This window comes from Phyllostomus discolor, chromosome 11, assembly GCF_004126475.2.
Source record: "Phyllostomus discolor isolate MPI-MPIP mPhyDis1 chromosome 11, mPhyDis1.pri.v3, whole genome shotgun sequence".
In the NCBI taxonomy this organism is placed as follows: Eukaryota; Metazoa; Chordata; class Mammalia; order Chiroptera; family Phyllostomidae; genus Phyllostomus; species Phyllostomus discolor.
In genome coordinates, this window is record NC_040913.2 from 42,171,832 (window position 1) to 42,186,524 (window position 14,693).

The 14,693-nt window shown below is 38.8% G+C and overlaps 1 protein-coding gene across 1 annotated transcript; it reads right to left on the reverse strand.

The window, feature by feature from the left end:
• Positions 1-9,552: 9,552 nt before the first annotated feature.
• On the reverse strand, positions 9,553-14,257 carry KBTBD7 (kelch repeat and BTB domain containing 7). Its single transcript, XM_036011309.1, has one exon. The coding sequence runs from the start codon at positions 13,923-13,925 to the stop codon at positions 11,883-11,885; it is 2,043 nt and encodes a 680-aa protein (XP_035867202.1). The 5' UTR covers positions 13,926-14,257; the 3' UTR covers positions 9,553-11,882.
• Between the last annotated feature and the right edge of the window lie 436 nt (positions 14,258-14,693).

The window sequence follows — 14,693 nt, forward strand, 5'->3', positions numbered from 1 at the left end:
CACGAATCCTTTTTCCTTTTTGCTCAATCCCTCCACCCCCTAACCTCACCCCAATAGCTGTCATCTGCTCTCTATGAGTCTGTCTCTATTTTGCTTGTTAGTTCAGTTTGTTCAGTAGAGGCCACATATAAGTGAAATCATATGGTATTTGTCTTTCTCTGACTGGCTTATTTCACTAGCATAATGTTCTCCAGGTCAATCCCTGATGTAGCAAAGGATAAAATTTTGATTAAGTTCAACTTACCTATTTTTTAATTTATTTTTATTTTTTATTTTTAAACATATTTTATTGATTATGCCATTATAGTTGTCCCAATTTTCCCACTTTACCACCCTTTGTGGGGTACCCCCATTCCCTCTAGCAATCCTCCCCTTAGTTCATGTCCATGGATCATTCATATAAGTAAGTTCTTTGGCTACTCCATTTCCTGTACTGTTCTTAACATGCCCCTATTTGATACCTACCAATTTGTACTTGCTACTCCCTGAACCTTATCCCCTATTCTCCTCCTTCCCCCCTCCCAGCAGATAACCCTCCAAATGATCTCCATATCTGTGATTCTGTTTCTGTTCTGTTTGTTTGCTTAGTTTGTTTTTACATTCAGCCGTTGATAGTTGTGAATTTGTTGCTATTTTAATGGTCATAGTTTTGATTTTCTTTTTCTTACATAGTTCCCTTTAACATTTCATATAATAATGGCTTGGTGATGATGCACCCCTTTAGTTTTACTTTGGGAAGTACTTTATCTGCCTTTCCATTCTAAATGATAGCTTTGCTGGATAGAGGAATCTGGGTTGTAGTTCCTTGTTCTTCTTCACTTTGAATACTTCTCGACAGTCCCTTCTAGCCTGCAAAGTTTCTTTTGAGAAATCAGCTGACACTCTTATGGGAACTCCTTTGTAGGTAACTCTCTGCTTTTCTCTTGCTGCTTTGAGTAAATTTAACCAAGGATATAAATGAACTGTACTGAAAAATTATAAGATATAGAAGAAAGAAATTGAGGAAGACAGAAATAAGTGGAAGCATATACAGTGTTCATAGACCAGAAGAATTAACATCCTTAAAATGTCCATACTACCCAAAGAAATCTACAGATTCAATGCAACACTTATTAAAATACCAATGGCATATTTCACATATCTAGAGGAAATATTTTAAAAACTTATATGGAACCAAAAAAGACCCCAAATAGCCTCAGCAATCTTGAGAAAGAAGAATAAAGTTGGAGGTATCACAGTATGTGATATCAAACTCTTTTACAAAGCCATATTAATCAAAACCACCTCAAACTGGCATAAGAACAGGCATATAGATTAATGGAACATCATAGAGAGCCCAGGAACCAATGCATGTTTTTATGGTCAATGAATATTTGACAAGGGAGGCTAGAACATACAGTGTAGTAAAGATAGTCTCTTCAATAAATGATATTGAAAAAATTGGACAAGTACATGCAAAAAAAATGAACTTAGACCACTAAATTATACCATGAACCAGAATTAACTAAAAATAAACAAAAGACTTAAATTTAAGTTGTAAAACCACAGAAGAAAACATAGGCTGTAAAATCTCAGGCATCGTTCATAGCAGTATTTTTGCCAACATATGTCCAAGGGCAAGCGAAACAGAGAAAAAATAAACAAATAGTACTGCATCAAATTTAAAAGCTTCTGCACAACAGAAAACATCAAAAAATTGAAATAGGCCTTAGCTGGTGTGGCTCAGTGGACTGAGTGCTGGCCTGCAAAACCAAGAGTTGCTGGTTTGATTCCAAGTCAGGGCACATGCCTGCACTGCAGGCCAGGTCCCCAGTAGGGAGTGTGTGAGAAGCAACCACACATTGATGTTTTTCTTTCTTTCTCCCTCCTTTTCCCTTTCTAAAAATAAATGAATAAAAAATCTTAAAAATAAATTAAAAAATGCAAAGGGAACCCACTGTATGGGAGAACACATTATTAATGATATATCTAATAAGGGGTTAATTTCCAAAATACTTAAAGAACTTAAGCAACCAACACCAGGAAGAAAACAATCCAATTAAAAAATGACACAGGAACTGAGCAGACACTTCTCCAAAGAAGACATACAGAAGGCAATATATATATGAAAAGATGCTCAGTGTCACTAATCATCAGAGAAATGCAAGTTAAAATCACAATGAAATATCACCTCATGCCTGCCAGAATGACTACCATTAATAAATCAGCAAGCAACAAGTGCTGGTGAGGATGTGGAGAAAGGGAACCTTAGTATTTTGCAACTTCTTTGCAAAATACCACCAATGACCCTCTGTCAAATCAAATTTCTGTGGTGTGACATGGTTGCCCGTACCCTGAAAGTGATATAGGGAAAGTGTATTAATGAGTTGATTACTGTTGTGGAAGACTAGGGTTCAATCTAGGAGGGACCCTCTGTGAATCCATATGGAACACATTTCAGAAATGTCCATTTTTAAAAATTTTGATGTTGAGGCATGTATTACCAATTCACACTCTCCTTTGCTTAAGGACTGCCTGGAGGCATTAACTTCCCCTTGAACTCCTGTGTTATAACTGCAGAAGCATTGCTAAGAGAACAATCCTTTTGAGAAAGCCCTGAGTCAGAAAAGCAAAGTTGGTTGGTACCATGGTCTGGGAGTGTCCACCTTAGTTGCAACTGAAACCAGAGGGTGGCCAACAGGTTGTGACATGGAACACAACATGCATCAACTAGTGTCTTCAATTCTAATTTGATGCCTATATTCTCAAACACACCAAATAACAGCACTCCCCACTTGGTTAACTGTGACAGAGACTGCTAACCCCAAGTTCATTCTCCTCTTTTCCCTTTTGGTAATAAATAGTGAGAGTTGTTAGGGTGTGGGATGAGTGAGAGGGCTAGGCTGGTAGGTTCCCAGAGAAGAAATAATTGGAAAGAGCTTAGGCATTTAGGGAGAGAACTGACACTCTGGAGGCTTAAGTTCCACCATTTCTAGAAATACTTGGATTAAGACAGGACTTAATGGCAAGGATGGGATAAATGTTCATATGTGTGTATGTATGTGTTTCACTTTGTGAAAAAGCATCTTTCAACATTATATGGAAATTTAACTTTTAGCTGTGAATTTAATGTGGAAGGAGGATTAGAGAGATCTGAAATGACCTCATAGCAAGAAAGTCTGTGTGTTGTTGCAAACTGTTCACTTGAACAGAGGAAGCCTGGACACTTCTATATTAAAATATATTAGGTTATTAACTGATTTAGTAATAGAATCCCCTGAGTTTTAGCTGGGCACACAGCTATCCATCTAATAACAATAGTTCCCAGTCACCCTTGCAGCTAGATGTAGTGATATTATTTAGTTGTCCCCAGTGAAAAAATGGCAAAAGTGATGTAAAAGTCCTCTAAAAATTTTTTGTCCTCCATTTCCTTTCTTTACCCTTTTCTGCAGGCTGCAACATAGATATAATTCTGGGGACATCAGATATAATTCTCGCACATGAGGATAAGGATAACTCACTAGCAGTTGGAGGAAATAAATAATGAAGGAACCTGGGTTTATGAACAATCTCATTAGACAGAAACACTCTTCCAGCAGTTGACTACTAACTTCTGGACTGAATGGAGAGAAATACATGTATTTCTTATATTTTAGGCCCTCTTTGGTATAAAAGTTTAGCCTATACCTTAATACAATATCCAAGCAAGAAACTTGGGAAATAGCTTATAGTCTTATACACCTCAGAGCTCCATCACCCCCAAACATACAACTGTAGGTCCAGCTCAATGTCTTCAACCTCTCTCATGTCTGTTCCTTCTTCACCAAGCCCACAACTGCCCACACTGAATACCACATCATCTCACTGTCTAGACTACAACAGTCATTACTTTATCTATTCTTGCCCTCATAATCTTATACTGTCAATTATAAGGTGAAGAGTCTCAGTAAAACATATTCAATTATGTCAAGTACTTCCTTAAAAATTCTCCATGAATTTGTACTGTATGCAAAAAAAAAAAAAAAGTCAACTCCTTGGTATGATATACAAAGTTACAAAGTCTTCAAGATCCGATGTTTACCAACTCTGCCAGCTCGTTCCCATCCCAAACTTTTCCACACATTCTAGGATTAGGTCAAAATACATGTTATAACCTCAACATTCCCATCCTTGGAACTCTACAACCTCTACAGTCTGCCACAGTAGGAACTATAAGCCTAAACTGAGGTTATTTTACCTGTCTTCCTCAACATTTTCATCCCCCAACTTCATGTATGATGATTAAAAATGACCAAACTTGGCTATTCAGAGTCCTAGGCCCCTAAAGAATTATCTGCCAGGGGTATCAGGAAATACCGCCTCTTTCTGGGTTTTCTAGGCTGCTAGGATATGGGTCTTTGGAGTCCTGGCAATCATTTCGGCTGCCACATGATGCATTCAAGCCAGACAGATGGTGTAGTAGAGAATACTATTTATAACCACACTATGTTTACTCAGCATTTTACCAGAAGGAAGCCCTAAATTTTTACTAGATATTGAAGCAGAATATGGACTGCCTCTCCCAAGCACCCTTGCAGCAAGGTGTGGCCATGTAGTTCAGATCTGGCCAATGTCACATGACTGGAAACAATGTGTACAACTTCCCTTTGCACAACCACATCTACATCCTAACTAATGTATTAAGTGAGAGGAAAATATTGCCCTATGTTATCTTCTCTGTACAAAGAAAGCTTTAAGTTCATTGAGACTCTGGACCGTTGGTATTTGCTGGTTTCCCCAGAATTAATGAAGCGTTTGTCCCACTACCCCACCCCCAAAATCTTCCTGATTAAAATATAGTTGAGGTCAGTAAACAACACTGCAACACTGCCCCAGCTTGGAGCAGAAGCCTGGCCCCCCATGGAAGCCTGGATGGCAGGGGAGAGGCTGCAGCAGGGGAGCCTGAGATCAGGGCCTGGTGAACAGGCTCTGACCTGGCTGAGTCTTCGGCTGCCTTGGAGGCCAGGCCTCCCCTTTGTGGTTTGGGTCTCCGTGGAGCAGACTGAGGTTGGGCCCTGCCCACAGGTGGGGAAGAAGGCAACCTGCTGGTTGGCCTGCATGGTGGAGGAGATAGAAGCCCTAGAGCAACAGTTTTCAACCTTTTTCATCTCATCATACATACAAATTAATTAATAAAATTTGGTGGCACACCAAAAAATACATTTTTGCTGATCTGACAAAAAATAGGTGTATTTTGGTTGATTTAAAGACTAGTAACACAATTACCTACCTTTTTTTTCCAAAGTGACTTTTTAAAAAATCAAGTGCCTATACTTGTATATAAAGATTTTTGGTACCAAGGGTTAGCCAATCAGGCTCAACCTTATTGTGTGACATGACCAATAAGATGCAACTCTATTATCTGACCTATATATTCATGGTTCAAGACTGGCATTCACACCAGACAGCTATTGTTATGTTGGTTGTTGTCATTTTTTTTTATTTGACAGTCTAAGGGAAAAGAGGCCAGCAGCTTGAGTCAAGTATTGCTTGTTTTCGAAATTCCTGTAGCACACTGGTTGAAAATTGCTGCCCTGGAGGAAAGAGATTCGTGCTGTCTTTCATTTCTCTTTGGCCTCTGATGTAGAATTGATGCTGTGGTTGGATATTTAGAGGACATTATCATGGATGATGAGTTCTAGTTATTACAGAGAAATTTCATAGGCAAGTACTATCAGGAGTTTGAAAACAGACAATAGAATAAACTCACCTACATGCTATTTTTAACAAATACATATTTGGTAGAAAAGTATATCGAATAACAGCTGCGGGAACAGGTTCCTAGATTTAACATGGTGGCTTTCACAATAATACAACAGCACCGTGAAGATGAAGTGGCTGATGACATACTCTATATGCTACTGCTGTGTACTGATTTTCTGACTTTTAAAGAAATGTTTCTGGGCTACAGAGCAGAAAAAGGCCAGGACTGGACTTAAGTAGTGGTTTAGTGGTGACTTCATTGTGTAAATTATTCTCTATGCCAGTTTCCCAGAACAATCTGCAGCACTAGGTCCCACCGCCAGGCAATGAGATTGTTCTGGACATTGTCAGTCCAGTATACTGTAAAAGCCTTCAGATAATGACAAAAGTATGGATCCTGGAAAGGCTAGCTGTGTTCTGCAATTCTTCATTAAGTATTGATGGGTTAAAAAAAATTACCTGACCTTCCTGAGTCCTATTTCTCCAGAAAAACCTTGTGTTCAGTAACCCTGCTACTCCTCCCCAAGTAGACACCTGTTTCAGGGCCTTCCAAGTCAGGCTCCACTGGAGCAAGTCCACACCCAGCATCCCACCTCGGGGGCCTTCCCCAGCATACATGTTGGTGTGTCAGTACCCACATCACTGCCCTCTATGTCCCAGGAGGCTTTGCATGAGTCTTTTTGTGCACATACAGCTTTTTTCCATGCATCAAAATTCCAGTCCTCTAGCCTAAATGGGATTTTTACTGTTTGGAAGTATTTACCTAGGGTGTTACTTAAGCCAGCAGTCTATCTTGAGAGTTCTGAAGCTCCCACTGTCACAGCTAGTCAGTCCTGACTGTAGGAAATAACTAGAGATGTCTTAAGAGCTATGTATGAAAATTAATTCCTAGTCTTAATTTGCAGGCTTCTGCTGGTCATGATGTAGTCCCACTGTTTCAAAGAATTTTTGAAAAAATATAGATGAATATTCACACTAACCTAAGTGGATATAACATTAGAACTTCCACAATCATCCATTTCAACATCAAAGTATCATATGCTGTGTTTTTTGTTGATGCTATGAAAGCAAAAATGCTTTCTGTCAGCACTGCTGTTTTACTGCATACCAGTGAATGTGTGCTTACGCTGGAAGCAAGTTAAAGGTATCTTTTTCTCCTTTACTTAAAGCATGTTAAGTGTTTGTGCAAGTTTGCTTAAAACCCTTTATGTATAAATCAGTTTGTCCATTTTTCTGTTGGGATAGGGGCTCTCCAATTCCTTCTTCCTGTCAAAATCTTTCTACCAAGATGGTGTTCTACTGGTCTAGCTCAGCAGGAATAGGACACAGCAAACAGCTCACCTATCTGCTTCAACTTAGCACAGTAGTTTTCAACCTGTGTATCTCAAGAGGCACACTGACATGCCAGAAGAATTTCTAAAACATCCAATACCTGACTATTTAGTCCCAGACACTGACCTCTTTTCCCTTAGACTGTCAAATAAAAAAACGACAATAACCAATACAATAGCTATCTGGTGTGAATGAATCAAAATTTTGCCCTGGCTAATGTGGCTCAAGTGGTTGGAGCATCATCCCACAATCCAGGTGCATTTAGTCCCTAGTCAGGACACACACAAGAGGCGACCAATCCATATCTCTCTCTCACAACAATGTTTCATTCCCTCTCTCTCCATCCCTTCTTCTAAATCAGTAACCATGTCTTGGGTGAAGATTTAAAATATATATATATATGCACATGTATACACACACACACACACACATACACCCTTTTGACCAGATTGGCAAAAACTGTATTTTCTGGTGTGCTGCAGAATTTTATTAATGGATGTATGCCACGAGACGAAAAAGGTTGAAAACTGCTGGCTTAGCATGTTTGATAGAACATTGCTGACCACAAAACATGGGTGTCACAGCTCAAGAAAGAAAAATCATAGTAGTTTCATTCTCAATGTGTACCTTAGATTTGTTTTTAAGTAAAAAATAAGAACCTGTACTGACTTTTCACTTGGTTATTTTGGTTTTAAAGGATAAGCTACAGGCTACGTGTTTTCTGTACTAATGTAGTGCTTATTAAAAACTTTTGTGTTGTAAAATTAAGAAAAAAATGTGGTTACAAGCAGCAAAAATTGCTTTGGAGGTGAGAATATAAAAAGTTGATTCCATGGTAAAGAGGCAACTGCCCAAAGATGGTTTCTGAGAAAATGTGTCAAAAATGGAGGAAATGGTATGCAACAGTATCTGTTCCCAACACTGTGTCTTGGACCATGTTTAGTCCACAATGTTAAAGAAATGAGAAACAGGAGCTGACGGAATGGGTGACCAAATGGCCCAGAGTGGAGGAGAGGACACAAAACCTGTCTGGCACTCTACAACTTGGCAGTTTCTGTATACTTTTTTCTTTGTTAAAAAACTGGTTTGTATATATTTAACCATCTCAATGGTTCTAAAAATAACATCAATTAAGATTGGTAGTCACATTTTCTATAAATAATTTTGCATCCTAATGCTTTGTTTTATCATATTTGTTATAATGAATATTGTTTTAAAGTTATAATGATGAAAAGGTACTGAAATTTTAAAAAGGCTATGGGAGATCTCCAGGGGCCAGGACCTCAGTGTCCCTGCATTGAAAGGAGTAATTTCAGTTTTAGGGTAAAGTCATAAAATCTAGGTCTGTGCTGTCTAATACAGTAGCCAAATACAGCTATTAAAAAGTACTTATGCAAAATAAGGTGTGTTATAATACTTGTAAAATACATACAGAGTTTCAGACCTTGAGTGAAAAAAGAATGTAAAATATCTGGCTTTTAACACAGTATTGGTTACTTGTTGAAATGATAATATTTTGGATAAACTGGGTTAAATAAAATAGGTTATTAAAATTAAAAAAGAACAAAAAGCTATAAGAGTTACCTGATGAGATGATAGAAGTAAAGTAAAACTGTTAGGAAGCATTAAACATAAAATAATTCCAAGAATACAAATCTACAGCAGACTATAGAGGTTTATATTCTAGGCATCACATTTAAGGATTTCAAAGACAGGTAAATTGCCCTGTCTTGTGTGGCTCAGTGGAATGAATGCCAGTCTGCAAACCAAAGCCTTGCTGGTTGGATTCTGTCAGGGTTGCAGGCCAGGACCCCAGGTAGGAGCATAAGAGAGTCAACCACACACTGATATTTCTCTCTCTCTCTCTCCTTCCCTTTCCTGTTCTCTAAAAATAAAATAATAAAATCTTAAAAAAAAAAAGACAAGTAAACTTTCTTTTAAAGTTTAAGGGACTGACATATTGCTGTAAACTTTTTATATTTCCAATTTCTGAACATTAAAAATTTAATTAAATAATTTCAGTTTATAATTCATTCATCGTGTTTTATATTTTTTCCTCATTTCAGTAGACTGGTAAAAATGACATCAGGCAAACACTAGTTTAATGAGCAGTGAGAAGCAAACTGTAATTTAAATTTAATCCTAAACCCAAATTAAACAAGTTAATTGCTAAATTAGTTTTTTACCCTTTGAAAAACACTAATGCCACTTTATCTTTTGAACTTTTAAACTATTAAAATAAATTGAATTCTTTAAGGTTTTTAGACTAGAAGCACACAGATACAAAAAATAATTAAGATCATTCTAAATCTTACAAATAGTAGTCCTGAAAATGACATTATATTGAGCATTTGTTTAAAAATGTACCAATTAACTGTAAACCTGAGATAAAGGTACTTTCCTGTCAGGAAGGATTTCAACATTGCCAGTTGTGTCACTCAATGCCTAAGGAAGGGTTTCACATTGAGCAGAAACACTTAATTAAAGAGATCAAAAGGCCTGAGTTCTAGTGCTAGTTTTATTTGTAACTAACCATGTACAGATCACTTCTCTTTAAAATAATGATTAACATCTATTCCCTAATTCACAAACATATGACCAAACCAAAAACCTTTTCCAAGAAAACCTCTTTTTAAACCAAGATTTTACTAATTAGCTTATAAACTATCTTAAAGGTTGAGAATGACAATTTAGAGAACTTATCTTTTATCAGTCAGCTGCATAACTTAATTCTAAGATGGATAATCTGGTTGAGATAAGCATTGTCCTATTTTAACCTTACAAAACAAAACAAGAAGTTAGGGATGAAAAAAAGTTAGCCAACTCCCCGCCCCCCACCCCCAAAACCCCAGTATAGAGAAATTGTTTTCAATGTTAAGAGCAGTGCTTTTACCTTCCCTGTTACCAATGGACACTCCTCAAGACTACCAGGGTATAGGAAATGTTAACATTTGGTCACTAGAGAATAAATAGAGAAAAAGAATTAGCATGCTATTGAATAAAGATTCAAAATAATTCTAAGTGGGCATAAAAAACTTTATAGACCATAAACATCTATATATGTACACCATTTACCATTATAGGTATTATGAAAATCACATATATTTACAGACCCTCTTAAAAGGTAAGCACCTATATGTTCTTGTATTTAGCAATGTCAATCTTGTGCAATTTAGTTTCTATTTCTGGACTTTCCCTCACATTATGGTGATATACAAAAATAAATAAATAAAAATTAAAAACAAAAACCAAAGTCTGGAGCGTTGATTCACAGAGAACTACAGAACAGATACAAATACCCTAATAAAATAATCATGCATACCACTGCTTAGGGAAATATTTTAGAGGAAATGTACTTTCACTGTTGCCAGCATCCACTTATGTTCTTTAACTGTCAACTTTTAATACAAAAATACCTTCAAGCTGATAATCATTTATAGTAACTTACAAAATTGACAAAATATTTCAATGCTACACAAAACAGTTCTATACATAAAGTTTTAAAGTTTGCTGCTGACCTTTGATTTTATAGTTTATGGACACAGTAACTACTGATCTCAATGAAATACTTTTTTTAGCTTATATATATTTTCAAAACCAATTATTACCTCACAAAAAAATAAAGAATAAATCACTCCCTGCTGAAGAATCCTCTAAGACAAACACCAAAAGTACACAGCCAAAATATTTCAGGACAGCACATAAACTTTTTAAGACAGGGTATGACCAATGGATAAAATTCACATTATCCAATGATATGTCCAGTGAAAAAAAGGATTGTTTCTCTGATGTAATGAAATATGTATCAGGCTATATATGAACTTACAAATCACCTTTTTTTTTTTGGTGGGAGGGTTTAGAAGGATATTTTAATAATTGGTGACTTTGAAAATAGAAAAATGGTTTTCTATTTTCACGATGGGTATTTTTGAAAGTAGAAAAATGGTCACGTTTAACAAAAATACAGATATATTTCAAAATTAGAAGCTAAATTTCTTTTAAAACCATGGAATCTTTTTTTTTTTTTACTTTCTTTGAGCTCTTACACTTTACACCGTATCAAAATGAAATTTCTATTTTTTTAAAAGATTTTATTTATTTATTTTTAGAGAGGAAAGGGAAGGAGAAAGAGAGAGAAACATCAATGTGGGGTTGCTGGGGTCCGTGGCCTTCAACCTAGGCATGTGCCCTGACTGGGAATCAAACCTGTGATGCCTGGTTCGCAGCCCGAGCTCAATCCACTGAGCTATGCCAGCCAGGGCAAAATGAAATTTCTATTTAATAAGCTTTATATGTTCAATTTATTTTATTTGCAAAAGGGAAGAAAACCAAACCAAATTTTAACAAACTATTATTAACTTAGAATTCTAAAAGCCAATTACTTTAAAACTTGGTAAATTTACTATTTTCATTATTCTTAAGGAAAATAACCTTCAAAATCCTATCAACAGTTTCTAGTCCAATTTTCTATTCTAAAAATTAAAGTTAAATTCCTGTGGCACTAAATTAAAAAGTTAACAGACTATATAACTAAAATACAAACAATGCAACTAATCAATACAATGCTCTGCTACAATGAATACTTGAATGATGAAAGAAACCACCATGCATTCTAATTATATATTTCATTTTTTGCACATTTTAATTTGATTTTAACACAGTAAATTATTATATAGGTTGATTTCATCGGCTTCTTAAATTCAAACATCAATCAGCCTTTCTATACCAAATCTGTGATCCTAATCAAATTTTCTTTTCCAGGAAAAGGAAAGAATATTTTTTAAGGATATATTACATAGCAGTAGAAACATCTTAGTGTTTCAAAATATTTACAAAGAACCCTGCTGATCCTGTGCATTTCGCTGAGGTGCAACCTGTACCCAGACTTCATCATCAGAAAAAGAACTTGAACTTCCTGACTCAGAGTCCAGCTCACTGAATCCATCTAAGTCCCAATCATTACTAGACTCACTCCGTGCATCATCTTCCTCAGTGATGAAACTCTGACCAGGTTCAAGGCAAGAAGGATAAACACGAGCACAGAGGCAAATAAAGCCAGAGTCAAACTGTAAAAGACCTAACATAGTACCTATATTAATCCACTGGTCTTCCCTAGTATCATATTCATACACAGTCACCCTGTTTTTTTTCCATTGCGGGGTGGTAGAAGTGATGAGGAGCAACTTTTGACCATGACTGACAATCTGATAGTTGTGAATCTCTGAGAACAAGGGAATATTACTAATCCTTCGCCATTCTCCCCTGGCTGGGTTATAGACCTTCATGACTGGGATGTCACAGATACAGTAGATTTCATCATTGAACACACAAGCTTCCTGAAAATCACTACGTTTAAGAGAAGCACAGTTCAACCACATATTGTGGCTAGGATCATAGCAGAGCATGCGCTTACTGTTCACAGCATAAAGGTAGTTCTGAACCACTATTAGTTCAAAGGAATAGAAGGAATGTGGTACAGGAGCCACTAGTGCCCACTGGTTCCTCTGAACACTGTAGCATTCCACTTCCTTCAATTTAATTCCAGTGATAGGGTCTCGCCCACCCAAGATGTAAATGTAGCCATTGAGGTAGGCCACATCCATGCCCTCACGACAGAGCAAGCGATCTGCAAGTTGCTGCCAACTATTCTGGGCTGGTTTATACACCCAGAGATGTTTCCTGGGCTGGGCAGCCAGATAGATGTCATGGTCTGGAGAGACGCAGACAGCGGAGGAGGTGATAGTCTTCGTGTGAGCCAAGCTGGCCAAAGGTGATGGCATTGTGTAAATGTCCCCCGAGTATGGGTCATAGCACAGAAAGGGATCTTTGGGATGTCCAAAGAAGATCACCATCTCCTTAGCACACATACCCAGCCTCTGGGGTGGATTTTCTACTGTGGATACAATAGAGCTGCTGCTGCTGCTGTCAGGCTTTGGCACCACAGACTTGTACAACATGTCACCATATCGCATGCGCAGGGCTCCTTCAATAAGGCTGAGACAGTACTTCTTCACAAGGGGCTTAGTCAACAGCCCTTTCAGGTAATCCTGATCTTCATCAGTGAAGTGTGTCCAGCGGACACACTTGAAGACTTCTGCAGCACTGGGACCCCGTTCCTTGGGAGCCGCCTCCAACCACTGCATAGCCACGTGACACACTGTCCGCTCACTCTCGATGTCTAGACTGTCCAGGCGCAGGACAGCCAGCAGCTGGGCCAGAGTCAGATCTGCCAAAGTCTCTTCCCGAATCGGACCCATCCGGCTGAGCTGCTTGAAATTGTGCGCTATGAAGGACTGGGCCTGTGATCGCAGCTTATGATGGTCGAAGGCATCCGCAAACTTGAGTATGGCAGTGCAGTTAGCCAGGTCAAGGCGACGGGCTAGGAAGGAGGCACAGGCTTCCCGCACGTACTCGAGCTGTAGCATGTCAGAGGCGGCATAAAGGCGCTGCACGTTGGCTTCACTCAGGGACACACGACCCGTGTAGCAGTATTCGACCAACACCTCAAAGGACTCGGCATCCACATCGTGCATGGTCACATTCGCCTGCTGGCTCTCGTACATGCCGCCGGTGAACATGCTCTTGAAGTAGGGACATGCGGCAGCCAGCACGTTCCGGTTACAGGAAAAAAGACGGCCTGTGCCAGGCCCACTGCCAGGCGTCACCACCTCGATGGTCACATCACAGAGCAGCCGCGCATCATAGAAGGACTTGAGCTGCGCCAGCAGGGCTGCCGAATGAGCCGTGTCCTTCAGCTCTTCCGGGCCCGTGAAAAAAGCCGAAACCGAGGGTTTGGAAATCCTCTTGGGCCGCCTCCCACCACGGGGACTGGCAAGGCGGCGGGAACGCGGGACGTCTTCTCGGGACTGCATGGTTGAGATGGCGGCTGGACCTGAGCCCGAGAACCGTTGCTAGGGCCGGACTCTGGCTTCTCCTACCCAGCTCTCGCTGGTCCAAAAAAAAAAAAAAAAAAAAAAGTCCCTCAGTACACTGGGTAGCAGGGGCCGCACCTACCTAACTCAACCGTACGCAACGGTGCCGCCTCCTTTTATAGCGTAGGGACTGCTTGACTCACCCTCTTCCAGTTCCACGCCCTTTCTCCGCCTCAGCTCAGCTAGCCCTCACTGAACCGGGTGGGCGAAACCCAGAGAGCCCCCCGCAGCCGCGCTGGTAACACTGGTTCAAATCCTGAACTGCGACTCCCAGATTGCCTTTCGCACCTCGCGGTATACCGGGGCTGATGGGCAAAAGCCGCTTTGCATGTTGGGAGTAGTAGTTTGAGTAATATCGCGAGGTTTTTTTTTTTTTTAGATAGAACTGTTTTGGCTAGCAGAATTAGAAAAGCATTAATTCTAGATTTTGATACTTTAAAGCTTGGCTTTGAAATCGAGGCTGGAAGCCCCGTTTCAGTATTCATTAATTGTGTCATTGGTCTTAAAAAAACTGTACTCTCTTTGTAAAATAAGGAAAATGTTATTTTAGGGTTGTGTTTGGATAGAATGAGATAAATTGCGTAAGAGACAAGAAGTTTCAATGAATGTTTGTTGGTCAGAACAGTAACTAAGTGCTTACACCGTGCCTGGTATATAAGGATTTAATTATTGTTAGCTTTCCTTTTAGAATTTATTTTTTTAAATGTT

Excerpts from the sequence above, each read along its gene's own strand:
- KBTBD7 (XM_036011309.1), bottom strand. The coding sequence starts at position 13,925 with ATGCAGTCCCGAGAAGACGTCCCGCGTTCCCGCCGCCTTGCCAGTCCC.